Below are 23,833 nucleotides of genomic sequence, written 5' to 3' on the forward strand. Positions count from 1 at the left end.
AAGGTATTTCTCGTGAAGGTGACAAACCGGGATCTTCGTGGATCCCAAAGGACAGATCAGTTGTTTGCGGTAAACATTTTAAAGAAGAAGACTACAGTATCAGCACGACTCGGAAAATACTTCTTCCTAACGCGATACCCTCGGTTTTTGAACGCAGTGCAAAATACGAAAAGGATGCCAACATAAAACAAAGGAAGCGAAAGCAAGTTCGACTTGAATGTAGAAGTGCTTTAAAACCTCTGCAAGATGATGTTTATAGGGACATAGCGAGTAAAACTGTGGAGTATGTTCACGTAAATTCAGTGACGCCAGAATACGATTTGTATAGTGACATACCCAGTGGTTCAAAGATATACGTTACCGGTAATACGAATTTGGGGAAGTCAGAAAGTGATGAATTAGATAATGACACAGCTAGTAAAATTAAGAAATATGTTAATTCAGTAAATATTATAGCGAAGTACGGACTAGAAGCTGTAGAAAGTGATCCACCTAGTCGTATAGACATCGGTACACAATGTACACCTGTGAAAGTAGAGATTCCGCAGGCTGTTAAAATTAAGCTTAGACGCTTGAGTAAATCAAATTCAAAGAAGAGCATCATTATTTCTAGGCTAAGAAATAAGGTAAGGGAACTGAAGGCGCAGCGACAGCAGAACAGCCTCAGGAATCAAATGCTGAACCTGAAAAATGAAGCAGATCTTGGAGATCTGAAAGCACAGTTTTTGATCGAGCAGATTGAGGCGTACGGGAAAGATAAATGCAAATTTAAGGATTCCACACTGAAGATGTCTACTCTGTTATTCACAAGATCATCGTTTGCTTACCAGATATTGAGGAACACGAAACTTTTACACTTACCCCATCAGAAAACTTTGAGAGCCATTATTGGTTATCCTATTGGAGACACTGAACTCTGTTCAATTATAAATGAGTCAGCGGCGAGTGATGAGTTTGTTGAAGAGGAGGAAGAGCTAAGCCTTAATGATGAAGCAGTTGAAGAAAATAGTGATTAAATAAAAGAAGAATATGCGTGGTAACAATGACAGGCAAAAACAAAACAATGTAAAATTAGTTGAATATCAACTAGCCAACATTATTTATGAATATTTGATAATTTTTTGCGTTATGGTTCGTTCAATTTAATTGTGAATTCGCATAAATGCAGTTTAAGTTGGTATGAAAACAGTTGAATAATTTTAAAGGGTCATATTTGTTGATAATGAGTTTAAAGATATCGTATTAATATTTCAAACAGTGTGTAATTGAATTGTGTTTTGGCATAAAGCATTTCGTTTCTTTTTGATGACAGCACTTTTAATATTTTAATATTCATCTTGTTCAATAATAAATAAGGTAAAATCACAGCAAATTGGAAAAATGTGGAATCTGTGAAAGAATCAATGGTAATTGTTTACTTTATCGATATCGTAGTTGTTCACGTGTGTCTTTCATCACAATCTAGTATACACAGTCGCGAAGCTTGAGTTTATGAGGGTATTAGGAACAATAGACTGTGCAGGTACTATTTCGCATTGTCTGCGATAGTAGCGATCCTAGTGGTTAGCAACTATCTATGAATGCATATTTACTACGTATTGAGCTTCGTGACTATATACTAGACTGTGGTTCCATCATTCACTTAATGCATTTTGTTTCTGACATGGCGTTGTTTAATATAACATGGCCGCTTCTAACCTAACCTAACCTGACGAAACATAAACAGTTCCTGAGAGTGGAAGATAGTCTAAAGCATAGCTGGATGGAAGTCACACATGAATAAGTGAAGAAATAGTGGACAGGAATGGTATCGATAAAGTAAATAAATATGGAATGAACGGATAAGGAATATTGTTTACCAAACTGGTTTTGAGAGAAAGTTGAAGATCAGAAGAACGCTCTGTTTTTATTTTTTATTTAAGTCTTCGGCATTGTAACTCATGATTCTTTTAACTTAAATTTTTGACATACCAGTACATGAATACTGAGAATGCAGGCATTCACATGAAAATCGGCAAAGCTTTGTTTTAATTTTTTTTTTTTTTCCTGTGTGGTATTTAACGTATATGATGAAAAACATTTTTGCTTTCTGGTATTTAAATTCTTCGAGAAATAGATCAGCTATAATATTTTACCATAAGATTTCACCATTGTGCCATTTAATCCGTACTTGGAATAGACTATTGTTGGTGCAGAAGTGATGAGCTGAGGAACAAGGAAGTCTGTCTGAAAACATGAAAACAATATAGTAACCAATGAAACATACTGCAAACCTTGTGCTTATAATTTTTAAACATGAAATCTCTGTTGAAAGTAATTTTGTGCGAGATCGTGTGTATTTGCTTGGTTTCCGCACAAAACCAATCCGCGGAAAGTGTGAAATTCCACATTCAGTATTCCCAACCTAACACACATAACAATTTCCCTCTTCTTACTGCTTAAGTGACATATTGATTTTACTGCTTTAGGCTTTTAACATATTATTTTTAGAGACGTTCAATATAGTAATAATTATAAATTGGAAACTTACCACTGCAATTTCACCTGAATTGCACTGTTAATTATTGTTTTTAAATATTTGCAAAAATTAAGTAAACTCTACAACTCCACTAAAGTTACTGCATTCATGATGCAAGTAACATTAAGGATGCCGTGAAAAAATCAACAAGATTCCAGATGCCGATGTTATTACTGCAATATGTTAAATAAATAATATTGTTAAAATATTAAAATGAAAAATAAATCATTACATAACCTTACCGTTTGTTTTAAGTTCGCATTTATAGACTGGGGGAAAAAAAAGACAGACGTATATCACAGCCTGGTGGAGTATAGTAAACACAGAAAACATTTTATAGCAACAAAGTTGAAGAAAGATATTTTGGTTTTCCGAAGTTGCCGTCATTGAACAGAAACCAAGATGGAGATTTCATTGCAACTAATTAGAAATTCGTCTTTCAGGTATGTAATAAACGATCTTCGCACAAAATAATGTACGATACACGAGCGGTATGTTTGTTTTCATGTTCTCGGAAATTAAAAAAGCTGAACTACGTTTCGCTTTTTCAAACTTTTCCTCGAACATGAAAACGTCAACATACCGCTCTTGTAACGCATATTACTATTGCAGCATTAGGCCATGTCAGATATTTAAATTAAGTCATGAATATCTTATTTTTCTCCAAAATGTAATTCTCTTTCTTTCTTTTTCTACTTACATGTTTCCAGTTAGGAAACTGACGGCATGATGTTTCCATTAATGATATTATATTGTTTCTGCTTGCTTTTATAAAATTTTTGTATGTCTTGTACATCACCAATATCATTCTATTAAGCTTATGTGCTGTGTTTCAATTTCGTTCGTTCCAACAATAACATGCGTTCAAACTTTACCTCCCCTTCTTCCATTCCTCTCCTTACCTGCAGTTTTTATGAAATATAAAAACAGTGCATCACCTGACCTCATAAGTGACACCAATAAGGCATCACTCATGAGACAAGCCAGGAGATAATGGGGTAGGGTGCCAGTTTCTTTCTCCCTCCATTGCATACATCTCTGACTAGTAACATATTATACTAGTCAGACTTCAGATGCACACAAACAATTGTTCTTCCTCTGACATATCGTCAAGTGAGATGTACAGTCTTAGGAAAACATTTCGTCGCACAGTCCTAAAGAGGAGGCGGTGCACATGATCAGAGGACGAGCGACCTGGTTCACAAGAGAAGGACTAGTTGAGGTAATAAAATTAGTTTTGTTTCGTTGTATTCTGATCATGCGCACTGCCTCATTTCTGGGACTTGTAAAGTATCTGGGCAACAAAACTTTTTTTCTAAGACTGCACCTTAATCAGAGGTTTTCAATTGCTTATACCTCGCATAATCTGGCACAGAATTCTTAACATTCATTTTTTTCTCCTATAACTGTATTTATATTTTTTTAATATCTCTCTGACCACTTTAAAAATCCATTTCCATTCACAGTAGTTATGGAAATAAGTAGTAGAAAGTAGAATCAGAACTACTATCAGCAGCAACAACAACAATAATAATAATAATAATAATAATAATAATAATAACAGAATTTAGGTCTATGCTAAGCACATCAACACTGGAATCACTTCTGATCCAGAAAATCAATATGACACCACAAGGACAAATGTGCTTCAAGAAGACATTTGCAGAAAAGCAGGTAATGTGTAATTACATGGTTCATACCTGAATTTTTCGAAAAATAGGCAAATTCAGATTTATTTACAACTAGCCGTAACCGTGCGCTCCGCTGCACCCGTTAGAAATAAATATAAAGTAATTCCATAATTAAAATAGAACATTTGATCCAGGGAACATTCGTGTTTGATAGAAGGATAAATCGTTTAATATGTTACTTAATTTAAATAATTAAAATGGAATCATTTTGGTCCACAGAGCACTCATTTGGTGCAATGACAATTCCTTTAACATGTTTCTTAATTTTTATTACATGCAACCATAGTTTAATGAAGATTGACATCATTTAGATTTAATGTGTATGCTTTATATTACTTGTTATATGTTTCCATTGAATTATGGTAATAACTTAATTTTAACTCTTGTTTTCTACGTATTCAGTAAATGGCGCTTGGCCCACTATGGTTCTGAACCCTTCAAATAACTTAAATAACTTATATTATATTATATTATATAAAAAATGTGTTGATAACGGATGTACACCGATAAGTAAGTTTTTAATTTGTTATGGGGGCTCTTGAATCTCAGGAGGAACAAATTTTATTTTACAACAGGGCAACATAATCTGCTTGGCTCATTACCCAAATTTTTTGCATTGCATTTAATGCAAATGTATTTTATGTATTTTAGCTCTATTCAATTGAGCATAGTTAAAATTTGGATTATAAAATAATGAAATGCTAAGCTAACGTATTATTACTGCATACTAAATCAATACACTCTCGTTGGTTGTTAATTCTCTGAGATAAACATTATTTTAAGAAATACAGGAAACGAATACACAGAATAGCCTATCAAGTTTTCTGTACATAAGAAGCTATTTTAATCTTACCTGTCCTCAATTCACTCAGAAGTTACTGTAATAACATTATAGCATTATGTCCATACAGAGAAACTACACTTTCCAATGGTGAAATAATAATTAATTATACAAATCGGTTAATTTAGCTTCCGATATTGCTTCATACGAACACAGAAACATTTTCTGTAGGCTATGATTCATAGCTTTCGATTGTTGTTGACCAAGGCCCCTTATAGACGAAGTCATTTGTTTATTTCATTACACGGCCTTAGATGGCAGTTATTTTAATTTTAAAACTCATTTATCTCATTAAATATCAGTCGTATCAAAATTTTTCAAAGACTAAAACTTATCGGAAATGATTTTTAAAGAAATTTTTGTTATGTAACATGTTTCATAAAAATCAATAATAAGCGAGATATTTCGATTTATTTAATTCGGGCCCCCTTATAACCCCCCTTTTAAATAATGTATTTTGAATGCCATATAGCCTATAATATAAGTTACAACGAACTTAATTTATATTCCAATTTTCATCGAAATCCGTCCAGCCATTATCGCGTGAAAAGGTAACAAACATATAGACAGACAGACATACAAACAAAAATTTCAAAAAAGCGATTTTCGGTTTCAGGGTGGTTAATTATATATGTTAGGACCAATTATTTTTGGAAAATCGAAAATTACCAGAAAAATTTCGGCTACAGATTTATTATTAGTATAGATTTACATTTGAATTGAATACATATGAATAGATACCCGAAATGAGCATAATGCTCGTGCGGTACATAAGATGGGATTACAGATAACCCACTTCTGAGGTTGACACCTCTGCAGTGAAAAAAATTAAAACATCATGAATAGTGTTGAATTTAGTATCTTTTTGACAACTACATCAATATACGGAGTCAATAATAAAAAACAAAATGTTTTAGACCTTCACTATAATAAAATGTTTTTTTTTTTTTTTTTGAAATTTTTTGTACATTGGTACTATTTATTGTGCTTAAATAATTAACATTACAACAATATGAGACTTGTGGAGAGGGTGACGTCCATTAACGTTCCTCAAAGCATCAACAAATCAGTGTGTCTTTTCCTCTTGAGGCAACAACCAGACTGTGCAGGGGCAGGTTCCGAGGAATCTGGTTGATTAAGCTGTTAGAATGTGTTGACAATGTTGCATATAACCACCTGTAGGAAGAATGAAGTACAGTCTCTATTTTGGCTAGATCTAGATCTGAATGAAGTGTTTCATTTCTGATGTACCATGGTGCTCCAGTGATTATCCTTACTGCCCGATTTTGGAATGTTTGAATACGCTTGATTTGGCTTATAGAAGCCGATCCCCATAATGAACATCCATAAACCCAAATAGGTTTGAGAAGCTTTACATATATTAACCTTTTGTTGGAAAGGGAAAGACAAGAGCTGGAAAGTATTGCTTTCAATCGATGAAGTCTGTATCTTAATCTCTGGAGGTTGTAATTGAGGTGTTTATTACAGGTCAAGCGACTGTCTAGGATGAGTCCAAAATATCGTACTTCTTCATGTTATAATAAAATTATTCTTCAAAAATAAAATAATGTTTTACATTTCCACTATAATAAAATTATTCTTCAAAAACAAAAGAATGTTTTAGATCTCCAGTCTCCCATTGTCTGCTTTGTAGAGAATGGTATTTTTAGTGAACAGACATTTCTGCGTAATTGTGCTCTTTTGGAAGAAGTGTGAAGTTATTGGTATAATGTTTGTTGCAGGTACTATAATAAAAACGCAAAGGGTCGCTTGAACAATGTTCCATATGTTGATAATTCATGCAAATGGGCCGGTGGAGGTTTCCTGTCCACCGTTGGAGATTTGTTGCACTTTGGGAATGCAATGCTGTACAGCTACCAGTGGAGAAATGACTTAGTAAGTGAATAGCAGAGAGGTTTTCAAACTTGGATTGGTAATCTCTTTGTTTATGTTGTTCAGTTGTTGAGGTGAATGACATCATTAGCAAACAATGCTTTAGATTAATTCTGTGGATAATTTTGGGTAATGTTACCATACTTAGACAGCCTCAGTCCTAGTACAGACGGAAGCTTATCTTCGAGAAAATGCTTATACAGGGTGATTCAGAAAAAGCGTGCAACAATTAAACAGGAAATAGGGGATGCTCTACAGAACATTTTGACATTAGGAACTTGGGGCCTGGAAAGTCCCGAAAACGAGATATGAACTTAAACCTATCATTGTCACTGTTTTCCATATCATTTACATTTATTTACACTTACTTACTTAAATGACTTTTAGAGAACTTGGAAGTTCATTGCCGCCCTCACATATGCCCACCATCGATCCCTATCCTGAGCAAGATTAATCCAGTCTCTATCACCATATCCCACCTTCCTCAAATACATTTTAATATTAGCCTCCCATCTACGCTCAACCTCCCCAAAGGTCTTTTTCCCCCTGGTCTCCCAATCAACACTCTATATACATTTCTGGTTTCGCCCATACGTGCTACATGCTCTGCCCATCTCAAACGTCTGAATTTTATATTCTTGATTACGTCAGGTGAAGAATACAATGCGTGCAGTTCTGTGTTGTGTAACTTTCTCCATTCTCCTGTAACTTCATCCCTCTTAGCCCCAAATATTTTCCTAAGAACCGTATTCTCAAACACCCTTAATCTCTGTTCCTCTCTCAAAGTGAGAGTCCAAGCTTCCCAACCATACAGAACAACCGGTAATATAACTGTTTTATAAATTCTAACTTTGAGCATTTTTGAGGGCAAATTGGATGATAAAAGCTTCTCAACCGAATAGTAACAGGCATTTCCCATATTTTTTCTACATTTACTTTCCTCCCGAGTGTCATTTATAATTGTTACTGTTGCTCCAAGGTATTCGAATTTTTCCACTTTTCTAAAGGATAAATTTCCAATTTTTATATTTCCATTTCGTACAATATTCTGGTCACGAGACATAATCATATACTTTGTCTTTTCGAGATTTACTTCGAAACCTATCTGTGTACTTGCTTCAAGTAAAATTTCCGTGTTTTCCCTAATCGTTTGTGGATTTTCTCCTAACATATTCACGTCATCCGCATAGACAAGCAGCTGATGTAACCCGTTCAATTCCAAACCCTCTCTGTTGTTTCAGACTTTCCTAATGGCATATTCTGGAGCAAAGTTAAAAAGTAAAGGTGATAGTTCAATATCTCAAAGAATAACCTTCTGAAATTAATGGCATTATTTACTGTTCATTCTATATACTGTAAGTTCGAATTAGAGTGTTGTCAAATGGATTTTTCATAGCAATATGAAGCTTAAAAATGCAGTTATCTCAAGACCTTAAATTTTCAGTTGTTTCATTCTTATCGCCTTAATTGATTTTGCAGATCCAAGTTCTCTATATCAAAATGTTCTGTAGAGCATGCTCTGTTTCCTGTTCAATTTTTTCACGTTTTTTTCTGAATCACCCTGTATACTCTTAGTCCCGAGTTGAATGCTCACCTATCTGTTAGCACGTTCATTCTCCACGCGAATATTATTTTGATTTTCTGTGTCTGTTTTCCTAGGACACCAAACTGTACCCACCCGGTTACCTGCGATTCGAGACGTTGAGGGAAATGTGGACCGTGCAGCCAAAAACCACAATGAAGTGGGGACGCAGTGACGGGTATGGCATGGGCTGGGTTGTGGTGCCGGCCGTTCAGGAGCACGGAGGCGGAGATACCCAGAGATTCGCAGTGGGACACACTGGTGGTGCAGTTGGTGCATCCAGTGTCTTGCTGATGGTGCCTGTTACTCCATCTGAGTCATCATCTAAAACTCTCACAGAAGGGCCTCTGTCAGACAGTGCAGCAGAGATCTGTATCCCTTCAGGCGTGACGGTTGCTGTTATAGTGAACATGCAGGACGTAGGACTGCAGCACTTGGCCCTTGATGTTGCAGCCATTTTCTGTGAAGCATTGAAGCCATCTTGAAACACTGCTACTCATTGTGGTTGCATTGCCTTCAGTTCGTAACTGCTGTTTGCTTGCAGTTGACTTCTCAACTCTTGGACTGCAGTTACCATTCATTTTATATTTGACGGATGTGAAGCTTTGCTTCAAAATGTATTTTACGACATATAAGGAACATAGCTTAGTATGGAATATTTAAGCGACAGAAAACAAATATGCATGGTATTGGATTCTAGTGTGAGACCAAGCAGGGTTGATTCCTGACAGAAATTAATGTTACTAGATCTTCCAGGTAATATCAAAATTGGAAATCTATCCTTTGAAGAGGTGGAAAAATTCAAATATCTTGGAGCAACAGTAACAAATATAAATGACACTCGGGAGGAAATTAAACCCAGAATAAATATGGGAAATGCCTGTTATTATTCGGTTGAGAAGCTTTTATCATCCAGTCTGCTGTCAAAAAATCTGAAAGTTAGAATTTATAAAACAGTTATATTACCGGTTGTTCTGTATGGTTGTGAAACTTGGACTCTCACTTCGAGAGAGGAACATAGGTTAAGGGTGTTTGAGAATAAGGTGCTTAGGAAAATATTTGGGGCTAAGAGGGATGAAGTTACAGGAGAATGGAGAAAGTTACACAACATAAAACTGCACGCATTGTATTCTTCACCTGACATAATTAGGAACATTAAATCCAGACATTTGAGATGGGCAGGGCATGTAGCACGTATGGGCGAATCCAGAAATGCATATAGGGTGTTAGTTGGGAGGCCGGAGGGAAAAAGACCTTTAGGGAGGCCGAGACGTAGATGGGAAGATATTAAAATTGGATTTGAGGGAGGTGGGATATGATGATAGAGAATGGATTAATCTTGCTAAGGATAGGGACCGATGGCGGGCTTATGTGAGGGCGGCAATGAACCTCCGGGTTCCTTAAAACCAGTAAGTAAACCACAGGATGCAAGTTGAAATCATTTTCAACAGTTACTGTGATGTACCAAAGTATATAATGGAGTTTCAGAGCAGTAATTCTGTGGTACGATACACAAGGGTAGGTCACAAAGGGGAACATAGTAAGTAGAACTTAAAAATGAGAAGAATTCAATCTGGCATCGAGACTTGAATCCGGGTGTGGCTTAGTGGATAAAGCACCAGCACGTAAAGCTACAAACCCAGGTTCGAATCCCAGTGCGGGAGAGAATTTTTCTCCATTCTACTGATTCTTCACCATATGGAAACACAGAATTACTTCACTGAAATGCCATATGAGCCATTCAGAGCAGAAGTGGTGCAAGTCAAAATTGGGTAATGAGGTTTAAAGTAAAAATTCTGTAAAATACAGCGCAAAGTAGCAATTAATATGTCATTCGTGCTGTCCATTGACTACTACTTTCTTCTTCTCAAGGCACTACAACTTCAAAATTGAATGTCTTGGTCTTCTCAACAATTTTTTTCCAGGGACTTCTATTCTGTATGACCATCATCCAATCCTTGATTCTTAGCTTCCTCAGATCATTCACAATATCATCTTCCCAGCGGCTTTTCTGTCTACCCGCTGCTCTAGTTCCCAGGGATTTCCATTTATATATACCTTTCACTAGCCTCTGGTCTTCCATTCTTTTAACATGGCCAAACCAACTTAATTGCTATGTATGCAGACGATACAGCTATTTATGCAACCCATCGCAACATTAACATAGCCTCAAATCACCTTCAGGAAGCCTTAAACATCATATGCCCTTGGCTTGAAAATTGGCGCATCGCACTGAACTACAATCAATGCGAAGCAATGATATTTACTTTGTGTCGTCCTGCTAATCCTCCATGCATAAATCTTTCAACCAACGTGTTACCGTGGAAACCAAAGGATGAAGCTGTAAAATATCTTGGAGTGCACTTAGATCGCCGTCTATCATGGAAACATCACATCAACAACAAACTTAAATTGGCCTACTCAAGACTAACTAAATTATATCCGCTCCTCAACAAGAAATCATCTCTAAAGCTACAAAACTGCATGCTACTTTACACATCTCTATTACGACCTCTACTGCTTTATGCCTGTCCTATCTGGGGAGGAGCTGCAATAAGTGAAATTAAACACATCCAGTCATTTCAAAATAAAGTCCTACGAATTTCACTCAGTTCTCCTTGGTTTGTCCGTAACAGCCAACTACACAGAGAAACTGGTATTGACACAATCAAACAGTTTATTCATTCACAAGCTAAGAAGTTCTATGACAACCTAGAAAATGTTCCAGGTGCCGTCCATTACTCTCTCGGAAAGAAGTCCACATTTCCCACCAGAACCAAGAGCCGACTTCCAATGGACCTCATATTATAATCAAAATTTATCATCACACCAACCTATGTAAATAATTATTTATTAACAATTATTTTTGTTCATTGAGGAGCCCAATCTAGGCTGCCCTCAATTCAGTGTCATGTATTGTATTTATATTTTATTTAGAAATGATCTTATAGCACTAAATGCGCTGATCGATCAATAAATTATTTAAAAAATAAACCAACTTAACCTCATAGCTCTGATGAAGTTTATTATATTTTGATTGTATATTAACTCATTTAGTTCTTTGATAGGTTTTATTCTCCAGTTGCCATCTCTATCCTTGGAGGTCCAAAGATTCTTCTTAAAATCCTCCTTTCAAAAATTAACAATTTTTGTTTGATTGATTCTTTCAATACCCAAGTTTCACAGGCGTAGGTGACAACTGGTCTTATTATAGTCCAATATAATCTTAATTTGGCTTCTTTTGTTATTAGTTTGCTTTTAAATAAAAGCTTTCGTTGGCAAAATAGGCTCTGTTACCATTTGTAATTCGTATCCACTGACTACTAATAGTTTAAATAAATTGAATATTAATTGCTACTTTGCGCTGTATTTTACAGAATGTTTATTTTAACCTTCATTACCCATTTTTGACTTACACCACGTCTGCTCTGAACAATGGCTCATGTACTTCGGTACATCATAGTAATATGATAAAGCGTAATCACTTTGTGATTCAAGACGGCGCCATATTCCGTTGGACCCCGGCCATTCAGTCACTCATAATGACTGCACCTCTGTACTTGTGGTTGGACATTGTATCTACTGTCACACATATTGCAACACGGTACATGAGGTTAGGCCAAAAAATGGGAACACAGTAGGTAGAACTTAAACTGAGAAGGATTCCATCCAGCATTGGAACTTGAATCCAGTGTGGCTTAGTGCCAGCACATAAAACTGGAAACCTGGGTTCGAGTCCCGGCGCTGGAGAGAATTTTTCTCCGTTCTACCAATTCTTAACCATTTTCAACAGTGGTTTGAAACATTTTACCGTTTTGAAACAGCTTTATTTTAATTTTAAACTCGCGCTGAATATTTAACAACAGCTGACCATTTCATACTACAAAAATGCCTACCATCTTAGCGATATAGAAGTTATTGGTCTGTTTACTGGTGTAAGAGGAACCATCACCACTCCTCTCCTTTCTTTCTCCAAATGCTTTGAAATACAAACCACCATCATTAAAGATGTGGATGTTAAGTCATTGAAGCTATCAGTTTATATCCTACGACATCATCTTTATTCCACATCCTGAGTTACTTTTCTAGTACCATTTTCTTCATTCTTTTAGCACATTAAATTTTATATTGATCACTATATTGTAAAATTCCTGATTTCTTATGATTTATTCGATTGTAATCTTATTTCCATTATTGTAGTCCACACCTGTGGAGTAACGGTCAGCGCGTCTGGCCGCGAAACCAGGCGTCCCGGGTTCGGATCCCAGTTGGGGCAAGTTACTTGGTTGAGGTTTTTTCCGGGGTTTTCCCTCAATCCAATATGAGCAAATGCTGGGTAACTTTCAGTGCTGGACCCCAGAATCATTTCACCAGCATTATCACTTTCATTTCATTCAGATGCTAAATAACCTAGATGTTGATACAGCATCGTAAAATAACCCAATAAAATAAATAAATAAAATCCATTATTGTCATATGGCAACCTCCCAAGTTGGGGAATACATAAATTTTAGTTCAGTAATAATCATCATCCAACAAGTATAAGGCCCAAGGCCCTTTACGATCACAGTGTTTTCCGAGAACAGAGAAAACAGATGAATGGCTCTTCACCAGATCTTCATAACAGCATCTTGGAAAGGGTCGGCAATTCACAGTAAACAAGTCATTGTCATGGCAACCAGCTTTGTTTACTGAAGGCGAAAAGGAAGGTCTCCTCCGAACCTTCAGCATTTAAATCTCTCACTGCCTGATCTGCTGGCCACGTGACCTGTCTGGTGAGGAGTTCTTCTGAAGTACCCCAGAAAGAGGTTAACTGGGCAGATTAAGCCAAGCAAGACAGATTAAAAAGTAGAGCAACATACGGTTTAGTAAGGAATGCATTTTATTTTAATTTATTGATAAAATATATTTATTTTATTAAAGCACAAAAAAAGGGGTGAAGGTGGCCCTCACCGACTTCACTAGAATAGCCGCCACTGCAATAAGTGCGTCTTACATGTTGTAAAATACGGTCTTTCATTTTAGATTTTATAGTAAAGGACAAAAACTGAGTGTTCCTCATTCAGTATTTCTCCACGGTGAAGGTGAGTGGATGCCAGTTTAGCTGTTTACGCACAGAGTTTGTACAGTCAGGTATAAAGACAACTCAGGCACCAGGCACAATTCAGAGAGTATAAACAACATGGCGGACGTCATTATAGAAAAATGTTTTGTTAAAAGGAATTATGAAATATTTTAATAATTCAACTAGAAACATGATGAAACTATTTTTCACTATCTAATAGAAGGGACATTTCTTGTTAATCCAGGTTTATGTTAAGAGTCTTTACGCAGTGATTTTTTATTGTGGTCATTAGTTCATATCATTCATCATAGATGCTGTCTTCCAGTAATACATATCCATGTTGTGTAACATTTTCTTATTAACATATTAAGATTTCGAAGTTTCATCAGTATTTTTCAGATTCTTTTGCTTTTCTTTGCTGGGGTTGGCCTCGGTAGCATAATTAGCAGGGAACGGATTTATATGGACTAAAAATATATGAAATATGTAAATATATATGTAGTTATTTTTACCAAAATATGGAATTAAATATGGATTTTTACCAAAATATGGAATTAAATATGGACTTAAATTTATAAAAAAATGACTATGTACGTTAAATATTGGTACATTTTAATCAAACTAAACAAAAAATATAATGGACGTACCTTATCTTCCAATGTAGTTTCAACAAAACACAATTTTTATTGTCTGTTACCATAACAATAGGTTACAAACATTTCTTTCAAGTGCTGAAAAGTGAATCTTCTTCTATTGTCTCTGAGGATAGATTTATACTGACTAAAAGAGCGTTCGACGTCACAAGAAGTAACTGGTACATAATTCAATTTCACAATGTCTGCTGGGGATAAGTCCAAGTTAATCTTCACTGTTGATTCACCACTCATCACAGCAACAACCTTTTGTAGTTCTTCATATCCAGGGTTTTTTGAAAGTACAGTGTCCACCTTAGCTCTTACTGCATCTGCAACTTTACCTCTACCACGATTCAGTTGTTCCACAGTACTATTTATAATTTCAAAACTTTCAGATAGTGAAAGGTGCCTATTTTGGAGACTTTTGAGCGTTTTTATGATGCATGAAAATGTATGCTGAATGTGAGCTAAGTCATTCTTCACACTTATGTCACAGGTAACTGTTTTCGCAGTATCAATTGAGACTGCATCTTCAGAGTCCAATGCAAGGAGAACATTGTTAATAGAGTCTATATGTTCGGCATAATATTCAACTGCTTCTAGCCATGTACCCCATCTAGTTAAAATTGGCTTTGGTGGCAATGGAATTTCAGGGTACATTTCTTTCAACACGTTAACTCTACTAGGAGCTTTGAGAAATACTTTTTTCACTGATGAAATCAACAAATCTACTTTAGGGAAATTGTCTCTGACCACTTCTGCCACACGATGAAATGCATGCGCCACACAAGTAAAATGAGTCAATTTAGGATATACAACAGATAATGCTTGTCCAGCTTTGACCATATAAGGGGCAGCATCGCTAATAAAGAATAACACATTATCGTACGTAATACCCTTTGGCCACAGGATACCCATAGCTTCGTTGAACAGTTTAACTATAGTTTTGTTATTGCACTTTTCTAGAACATCACAATGTAAAAGAATTCGTTCAGAATATTGTTCACTTAACAAACCGATAACTACATTACCAACAAGTCTACCTTCTTTGTCGGGAGTCTCATCAATGGAAACCCAAATTGAACTATCTTTAATTTCATCTCTTATCTTCTGTATTGTCTCATCGTAGATGGATGGAGCATACGTCTTCCTAAGTGTTGACTCATCCGGGATTGTATGTTGAGTATATTTTTCAAGGAATTCCCTGAAGACCTTATTCTTTAGTTTGTAGAGAGGAATATCAGCAGAGATGAGAGAACGGCACAGGTCGATGTTAAACTCAGATCTTACATTCGATGTTGTTGGTTGTGTTAAAAACAATTGTCTCTGCTTGGAATTTAGTTGTTTGTTGGCCTGATGTTTACTAGTTGTAATGTGTTGTTGCACCAGGAACTTTTGTGTAGATGATACTGCACACTGACACAAATTACAAAATAATATTTTATTGTCAGTTGATAAACCATCTTCTTTAAATTCTGAAATGTAACTTGTTAGTTTTGATTTTAAATTGACTGAATGACGTACTTTTGGCATATTTACCGTCTTTATAGTATGATTTACAAAACTGAACCTATGTGTACTCTGACTGGCATTTAACTGTTGAGCTGCACAACTGAAGTCTGTTAAAAATTTTAAATTAAATTAATACAGTTTTGTAACTTACTTTCCCATTGTTGATAGGACTGCTAATTTTCAAATAACTCTGATGTTAAAGGGATTACTGAACATGTGTTTAAATCTCTATTGTTGAAATGTATTTTTAAAAGTTAATGGAATTTTGTTTTGTTTTATTGTTAAACCTAATATAATATGGACTGTTTTATATGAAATATGGAAAATATATGGAAATTAACGAAAATATGTACTAAACTCTAAAATATGGAAAAATATGGAAAATAAAAGTAGGATTTTTCAACCCTACACATTGTGAAACATAAAGATAATGCAAAATATAAATTATATTAGCTTTATAAGTAAATATGTATTTACATATAAATCCTTTCCCTGATAATTAGTATAGTGCTGGCCTTCTATGCTCGAGATTGCAGGTTCGATCCCGGCCAAGGTCGATGGCATTTAAGTGTGTTTAAATGCAACAGGCTCATGTCAGTAGATTTACTGGCATGTAAAAGAACTCCTGCGAGACAAAATTCTGACACACCGGCGACGCTGATATAACCTCTGCAGTTGCTAGCGTCGGTAAATAACCATAATTTAAATTTAAATTTCTTTGCTGGGCTGATGACCTAGGAACAGATAATCTGGAAGCAAAGATAATTTTAAAAATCCTGCTTTTACTGTAGGTATTTGCAAGGATCATGTTTCCAATTAGAAGTGAATTCAGTTTGTGGTCCCCTCCGAAGCACTTCCACAACACATATTGTCATTCTTTCCTTTAAAGACTTAAATGTGTCCAGAAGTAGATCAGGAAGTAAGACTAAATTTTTTTATTGTTTTTTTAATTAATTATTTAGCTAAAATCGTGCATGGTTAATCTGCAAAACAAGTAATCCCCACACGAATAATTGGGAGCATGCTGTACATTTAAATTCATTTTGTTTCTTTTCATATGAAAATTTGACGAGTTTGTGAATAATCATATCAGCTTCACACTCCATTGATTAACTTGCTTATTATAAGTTTAGTGCAAAGAAACAACTAACTAATTCCCATTAAGTGATCCACATGCTTGACATTTATGTCAGATTATATTTGAATTCATAATAAATGTGAATTTTTAAATGATAGGCCTATATTAAAGAATTTTGTTGTATTTTCGATATCGACTGTCCATTGTTCACTGCCTACTTCATTTTGTTGTTATTGCTTAGCAATTCAGGAACAGCTGACTGACGTGCTGGAAATCTATTCATTTTTTTTTTATATGAGGTTTCTGTTAACTTTCAGATCTCGTTTCTCTTCATATACAAATATTATTACATTCATTACACACCATTGCTCAATCTCTTCCTTTTTCAAAATATATTTAAATTTTTCTGATTCTTTTCTTATGAAAACTTGAGCTTTTTTTTTTGTGAATAAACATATCAGTTGTACACTCCATTGTCTTATCATAGGTTTAGTACAAAAAAGTACAACTAATTAATTCTTAATAAGTGATACATATGCTTGTTGAAGATTTTTACAACACAGTTTGTGTCAAATTATATTTTAGTTCACAATAAATGTAGGTTTTTAAGGGCTATATTGAAGAATTCAGTTGTATTTATGTTTTGACTGCCCATTGTTCACTGCCTGTTTTATTTTGTTGTTGCTTAGTTGACTGATTTGCAGAAACTCGATTCTTTTTTTATTTTTTTCATACGAGATTTCTGTAACTTTCAGATGTTGTTTCTCTGAAATATATTTGAATTATATTTTTTTTTTCATATGAAAACTTGAGTTTGTGAATAATCTTATTACCTTTACACGCCATTTAACTGCTTATCATAAGTTTTGTACAAAGAAATATAATTATTTCCTAATAAAGAACTCCACATGCTTGTTGAAATATTTATACAACACAGTTTATGTAAAATTGTATTTTAATTCTCAATAAATATGAATTTTTGATGGATATATTAAAGAATTTTGTTGTGTTTACGTTATCGACTGTCCATTGTTCACTGCCTGCTTCATTTTGTTGTTATTGCTTAGCAATTCTGGAACAGCTGAAGTGCAAGAACTCGCAATTAATTTTTTTTTTTTTGTACTAGATTTCTGGAACTTTCAGATCTTGGTTCTATTGATGTATAAATATGACTGCCGGTACATAATAAATTACATGAACTGCTTATTTGTGAATAACTCTTTACCCATGTGATTCATTCTGACTGAACATACAGACTGACTGAACTGGAACATGACTGTATCAGCACAACAGTTCATCTCATCTGGTTTCCACTTGCCTTTGCCATAATATACATAGTATAGTACAAAGAAAAATGTTTTATTGAATTTTGATTTTATTGTAAAGAGACGTAAACCAATATGAAGTAATGTCAAACTCTGTTTTTTCCAGGAGTGATATAATGTTTTTGATGCTTTTTAAATAAAGTGGTTGAAAAAATAAGAGGAACATTTCATTATTTTCAAAATGGACAAATACAATGTGAAACTTAGCATCACGTGACTGTATCTGCAGAGAAATTATTTTTATTTCCTTTGGAGAGTATTATTATACAAGCGTTTCCTGGAAATTGTTAACTTCATGGATACCGTTTTGAGAGGTAGTACCAGCGGCGGATTTTCAGGGGAGGCAAGGGAGGCTGTCTGTCCCCTAATATTTTACCAGAACACAATATGGCAGTAATAATTCCAGCTGAATTAAGATCACAGACAAGTTCTAGCAAATGAACATTTTTACTTTTATATTAATTTTACTATTCACTACGACTAAGATGTAAGTCGATCACATTCAGTTGGTGATGCCCACTCGCTATACTGTGGATAGTACAAATAATTCGTACTGAAAAATAACAGCATTGTAACCTGTATAGGCGACATCTAGCTGCCTTCTGTGTCTATGCGAGAGCGGGAGAGAGGAGACAGCTACAACACTCTGCTCCCCGGTAACCATGACAACAGCAGTTCAACCAATAAGATAGCTGGTTAGCGGAGTGTTTAAACTTTACTAGAACGCACGAGGGGAGCGGATTTGGAAAAGTCCTACCCACTGCTGACAACTGTACTGCTTATAGTCACAGCTGATTTCGGCTGTATTGGAAGCTCTCTCTTTTTCTCTCTTCTTGGTTTTAGAAATTTAAGTCACGTGTTGTTAGTTTTCTCTCCCTGCGTAAAAGTTTTATTTTATGTTGTTAGATTTTTCTCTTGTTTGCGGGTGTTCCTGTTACCGGTATATTTTTTCTTTTGTGTTACGAGATATATTTATTTATACAGTATTTTAAATATATCAAGAGTTTATAAACAAATGCAGATTTGTTTCTAGCTTCTTCTAGTAGCAGTTGTTCCGTATGTTGTGACCTAATTGATCGGTTTGCGAAGAAAGAGGATCGTTGAGTTAATTTGCTGTAAAATTAGACTATGTAATAGTAATGAGCAAGCTCCGGATTCTTAGGTTCGAATCAATTTTGTTGCTATCTCGTTACTCTCGAAATATTGCTTTTCTTATTCGTTTTATGTAGCAAAGAGTAACATTCTTAAACTCAATATGACTTAAGAAGACTTAATTCGTAGGTTAGGATTTAAAATATCCTAAAGAGAGACAATCTTTACCAAGCCGTTGTAATATATTAACATTAGGCCTATGTTGTTCTTTTTTTTTTTTCCCCCCAGTAAAACCATATAAATTCCTAAACATAAGATTTAAAATACTAAAACATATATTGGAAAACCTAATTTTAGTTTCTTAAAACCTATAAATTCTGCGCTTGTTAATCAGGTACGTCACAGGCCTTATATTTTTATATTCTCATCAGTCACGTCTTGGCCTCCTCAACTTTCATACCCACCGTCCGCTACTGGGTAGTACTATAAATAAGCACTGCTCTTGTCAAACTCTTGACTCTTCCTGAAAAATGTATGTTTCATATTAGTGACTTACCTAGTCTAGAGATGAGGGCACTCACATTACATGATTTAGTTCCAGTCGTTTTAAGAAGTGCTGTTGGTGTGGTTGGGGGAAGGTTTGGACATGTGTCAACGGTTTGTGGTGTATTTTCTTCATTCATTGTGTACATAATAACTCAAAAAGTACTGAAAATCTATACTAATAATAAATCTGTAGCCGAAATTTTTCTGGTAATTTTCGATTTTCCAAAAATAATTGGTCCTAACATATATAATTAACCACCCTGAAACCGAAAATCGCTTTTTTGAAATTTTTGTTTGTATGTCTGTCTGTCTATCTGGATGTTTGTTACCTTTTCACGCGATAATGCCTGAACGGATTTCGATGACAATTAGAATATAAATTAAGTTCGTTGTAACTTAGATTTTAGGCTATATGGCATTTAAAATACATTATTTAAAAGGGAGGTTATAAGGGGGCCTGAATTAAATAAATCGAAATATCTCGCTTATTATTGATTTTTGTGAAAAATATTACATAACAAAAGTTTCTTTAAAAATAATTTTCAATAAATTTTATTCCATGCAAAATTTTGATAGGACTGATATTTAATGAGATAAATGAGTTTTAAAATTACAATAACAATGCCATCTAAGGCGGTGTAATGAAATATAAAACAAATGACTTCGTATATAAGGGGCCTTGGACAACAATCGAAAGCTATGAAACATACGGTAGCCTACAGAGAATGTTTCTGTGTTTGTATGAAGTAATATCGGAGGCTAAATTAACCGATTTGATAATAATTAATTATTAATTCACCATTGGAAAGTGTAGTTTCTCTAGATGGGTATAATGTTATTACAGTAACTTCTTAGTGAATCGAGGACAGGTAAGATTAAAATAGCTTCGTATGCACAGAAAACTTGATAGGCATTCGTTACCTGTATTTCCTAAAATAATTTTTATGACTGGCTCAAAATGATCGCATTTTAATTTTTTTAATACAATTTAAATTAAGTAACATAATAAACGATTTATCCCTTTATCAAACACGAATGTTCCCTGGATCAAATGTCCTATTTTGATTATGTAATTACTTTATATTTATTTCTAATGGGTGCAGCAGAGCGCACGGGTACGGCTAGTATTTTAATAAAACTACATGCATGTATAGTTCTCCAATACTCTGAAATCTTTGATGAGAATGTATAATTTATTTAAAAACGATAATATTGATCCAATTCTTTTTGAAAAATTTAGTATCAGATTTGAAGTACTGTATGTTGTAGCTCAAAGCAAGAATTACATTGTTGGCTCGGGTAGCTTACTTGGTATAGTGCTGGCTTTCTGTGCTCGAGATTGCGTGTTCGATCCAGACCTGATCGATGGCATTTAAATGTGCTTAAAAGCGAGAGGCTCATGTCAGTAGCTTTACTGGCATGTAAAAGAACTGTGGATAAAATTCTGGCACACCGGCGATGCTGATATAACCTCGGCAGTTGCAAGCGTCGTTAAATAAACCATACAGTAAAAGCAGGATGTTTTAATTATCTGTTGGGAACAACAAGTCACTAATATCACAAGGAAAGGCTGGAAAGCACTATATTTCTCTATGGGTATTCTTAAGAAATCTAACTGAAGGTGATAAGAATTAGTGTACAAAACCCTTGTTCGACCAATGGAATATGGAGCAGTAGGTTGGGATCCGTACAGACAAAACCAAATCGATTCAATAGAAAAGGTCCAACGCAGGGCTGCAATAATTGTAGTGTTAATAAATACATCCATACATTAAAACTCTAGCTATGACATTACTATCAAACACTGGGGCCACATTTGTCACAGAACATTGGATATTTACACATTTTGATAGAAAAAACTCAAAATATTCTACGGTGAAAGAGTAATGAAACGGAGAAAATTTCTCTCTGGCACCGGGATTTGAACCTGGGTTTTCAGCTCTATGAGCTGATGCTTTATCCACTAAGCCACACCGGATACCCATCTCGGTGTTGGACAGAATCGTCTCAGTTTAAGTTCCAACTCTTGGGTTCCCTCTAGTGGCCGCTCTCTGCACTTCGTGATGTCTATGAACGTAGGACTGAAGTCCACACATGTGCTGAGGTGCACTGATTATGAGTGACTAGTTGGCCGGAATCCGACAGAATAAGCGCCGTCTTAAATCACGAAGTGATTTACGCATATCATAAATTATTTTAATGTACCGAAGTACATATGATATTTCCATGCAGATATTCTGCGTCATCATATGATGAAAGAGTAATGGAACAGAGAAAAATTCTCTCCGGCGCCGGGATTTGAACCCAGTTGGAACTTAAACTGAGACGATTCTGTTCGGCACTGAGATGGGTATCCGGTGTGGCTTAGTGGATAAAGCATCAGCGCGTAGAGCTGAAAAACCAGGTTCAAATCCCGGTGCCAGAGAAAATTTTTCTCCGTTCCATTACTCTTTCACCGTATGATGACGCAGAATATCTGCATGGAAATATCATATGTACTTCGGTACATTAAAATAATTTATATCAAAATATTCTGCTGACATACCTGGAAAAATGTTAACTCTTCAAGATTTTTAAAAGAACCTGGGGAGTAAAATTACTGGCTGAATTACTATATAGAGATTCAATTTCAGTATCTTCAAACATTTGCAATATTGTCCGTTGAGTGATATGTCTATATTTCTCACACAACACAATTATAGAGCAGTTAAGGAGTTGGGTACAGCTTACAGCAGTAAAATTTTGGAAATGTTCAAAATTTTTTTCCTCCATTATATACATCTTACAGGTCCCAGCAGAGCTAGCTGTAAAAATTGATTAAGCATCAAAAATATTAATGGATAGCAAATATTTTTTAACACTTTTCTCCTATTGATTGAAATATAGGTATGTAATAGTAATGTTGGAAGTACAAAAAATAAAAACAAAAGTTGTAGTATCAATGTTTATTATACTGACATCCAAATGGAATTGACAAAACAACTCATGGTCAGAATATAAAACAATCAATTAGTTAATTTTTGCATATTTGAGAAACAAGAACAATGGACGTAGATTCTGGCTGTTGTCTGGCTCCCGTCTCCAGATGTTGTTAATGTCTGATGTCTGATAACTCAGCACCTCGCTGCAGTGGTAGAAGTTACCTATGGCAAAAATTTTGTCGGAAGATGTATTATATGACTTTCGTGTGTTAAATTCTATCGTACATGTTTCGACCTATTATGGGTCATCCTCAGAACTTGTCGTTGTTGGTCTTGGCGCCTCGTTCTGTTTCCTGTGAGGGCGCCAAGACCAACAACGACCAGTTCTGAGGATGGCCCATAATAGGTCGAAACATTAAACCAGATACGATAGAATTTAACACAAGAAATTCATATAATACATATTCCGAAGTGATACAGTGTTAAAAGTTGTGTAATCAAGATGTGTAAATTTTTTTTTGTGATTCAACACCTCGTTGTAGTCGAAAGAAATTGACTATGGCTGAAATCTAATAACTCACCACCTCACTGCAGTTGTGTAAGTTGACTATCGCTGGAGTCAGATGACTCAGCATCTCACTGGAGTCGCAGAAGTTGACTATCGCTGGAGTCAGATGACTCAGCACCTCGCTGCAGTCTCAGAAGTTGACTATCGCTGGAGTCAGATGACTCAGCACCTTGCTGCAGTCGCAGAAGTTGACTATCACTGGAGTCAGATAACTCAACACCTCGCTGCAGTCGAAGAAGTTGACTATCGCTGGAGTCAGATGACTCAGCACCTCGCTGCAGTCGAAGAAGTTGACTATCGCTGGAGTCGGATAACTCAACACCTCGCTGCAGTCGAAGAAGTTGACTATTGCTGGAGTCAGATGACTCAACACCTCGCTGCAGTCGAAGAAGTTGACTATCGCTGGAGTCAGATGACTCAACACCTCGTTGCAGTCGCAGAAGTTGACTATCGCTGGAGTCAGATAACTCAACACCTCGCTGCAGTCGAAGAAGTTGACTATCGCTGGAGTCAGATGACTCAGCACCTCACTGCAGTCGCAGAAGTTGACTATTGCTGAAGTCAGA

General features: G+C 35.4%; 1 protein-coding gene across 1 annotated transcript in view; it reads left to right on the forward strand.

The window, feature by feature from the left end:
- The window catches only part of LOC138713449 (serine beta-lactamase-like protein LACTB, mitochondrial), a 40,498-nt gene extending 22,201 nt beyond the window's left edge, over positions 1-18,297 (forward strand). Inside the window, exons 6-7 of the mRNA XM_069845561.1 lie at positions 6,793-6,946; positions 8,603-18,297. Of these exons, the coding sequence (XP_069701662.1) occupies positions 6,793-6,946; positions 8,603-9,010 (562 nt within the window). The 3' untranslated portion in view covers positions 9,011-18,297. The remainder of the gene's footprint in view (positions 1-6,792; positions 6,947-8,602) is intronic.
- Positions 18,298-23,833: the final 5,536 nt, after the last annotated feature.

Source organism: Periplaneta americana, chromosome 2 (assembly GCF_040183065.1).
Source record: "Periplaneta americana isolate PAMFEO1 chromosome 2, P.americana_PAMFEO1_priV1, whole genome shotgun sequence".
Taxonomy (NCBI): domain Eukaryota; kingdom Metazoa; phylum Arthropoda; class Insecta; order Blattodea; family Blattidae; genus Periplaneta; species Periplaneta americana.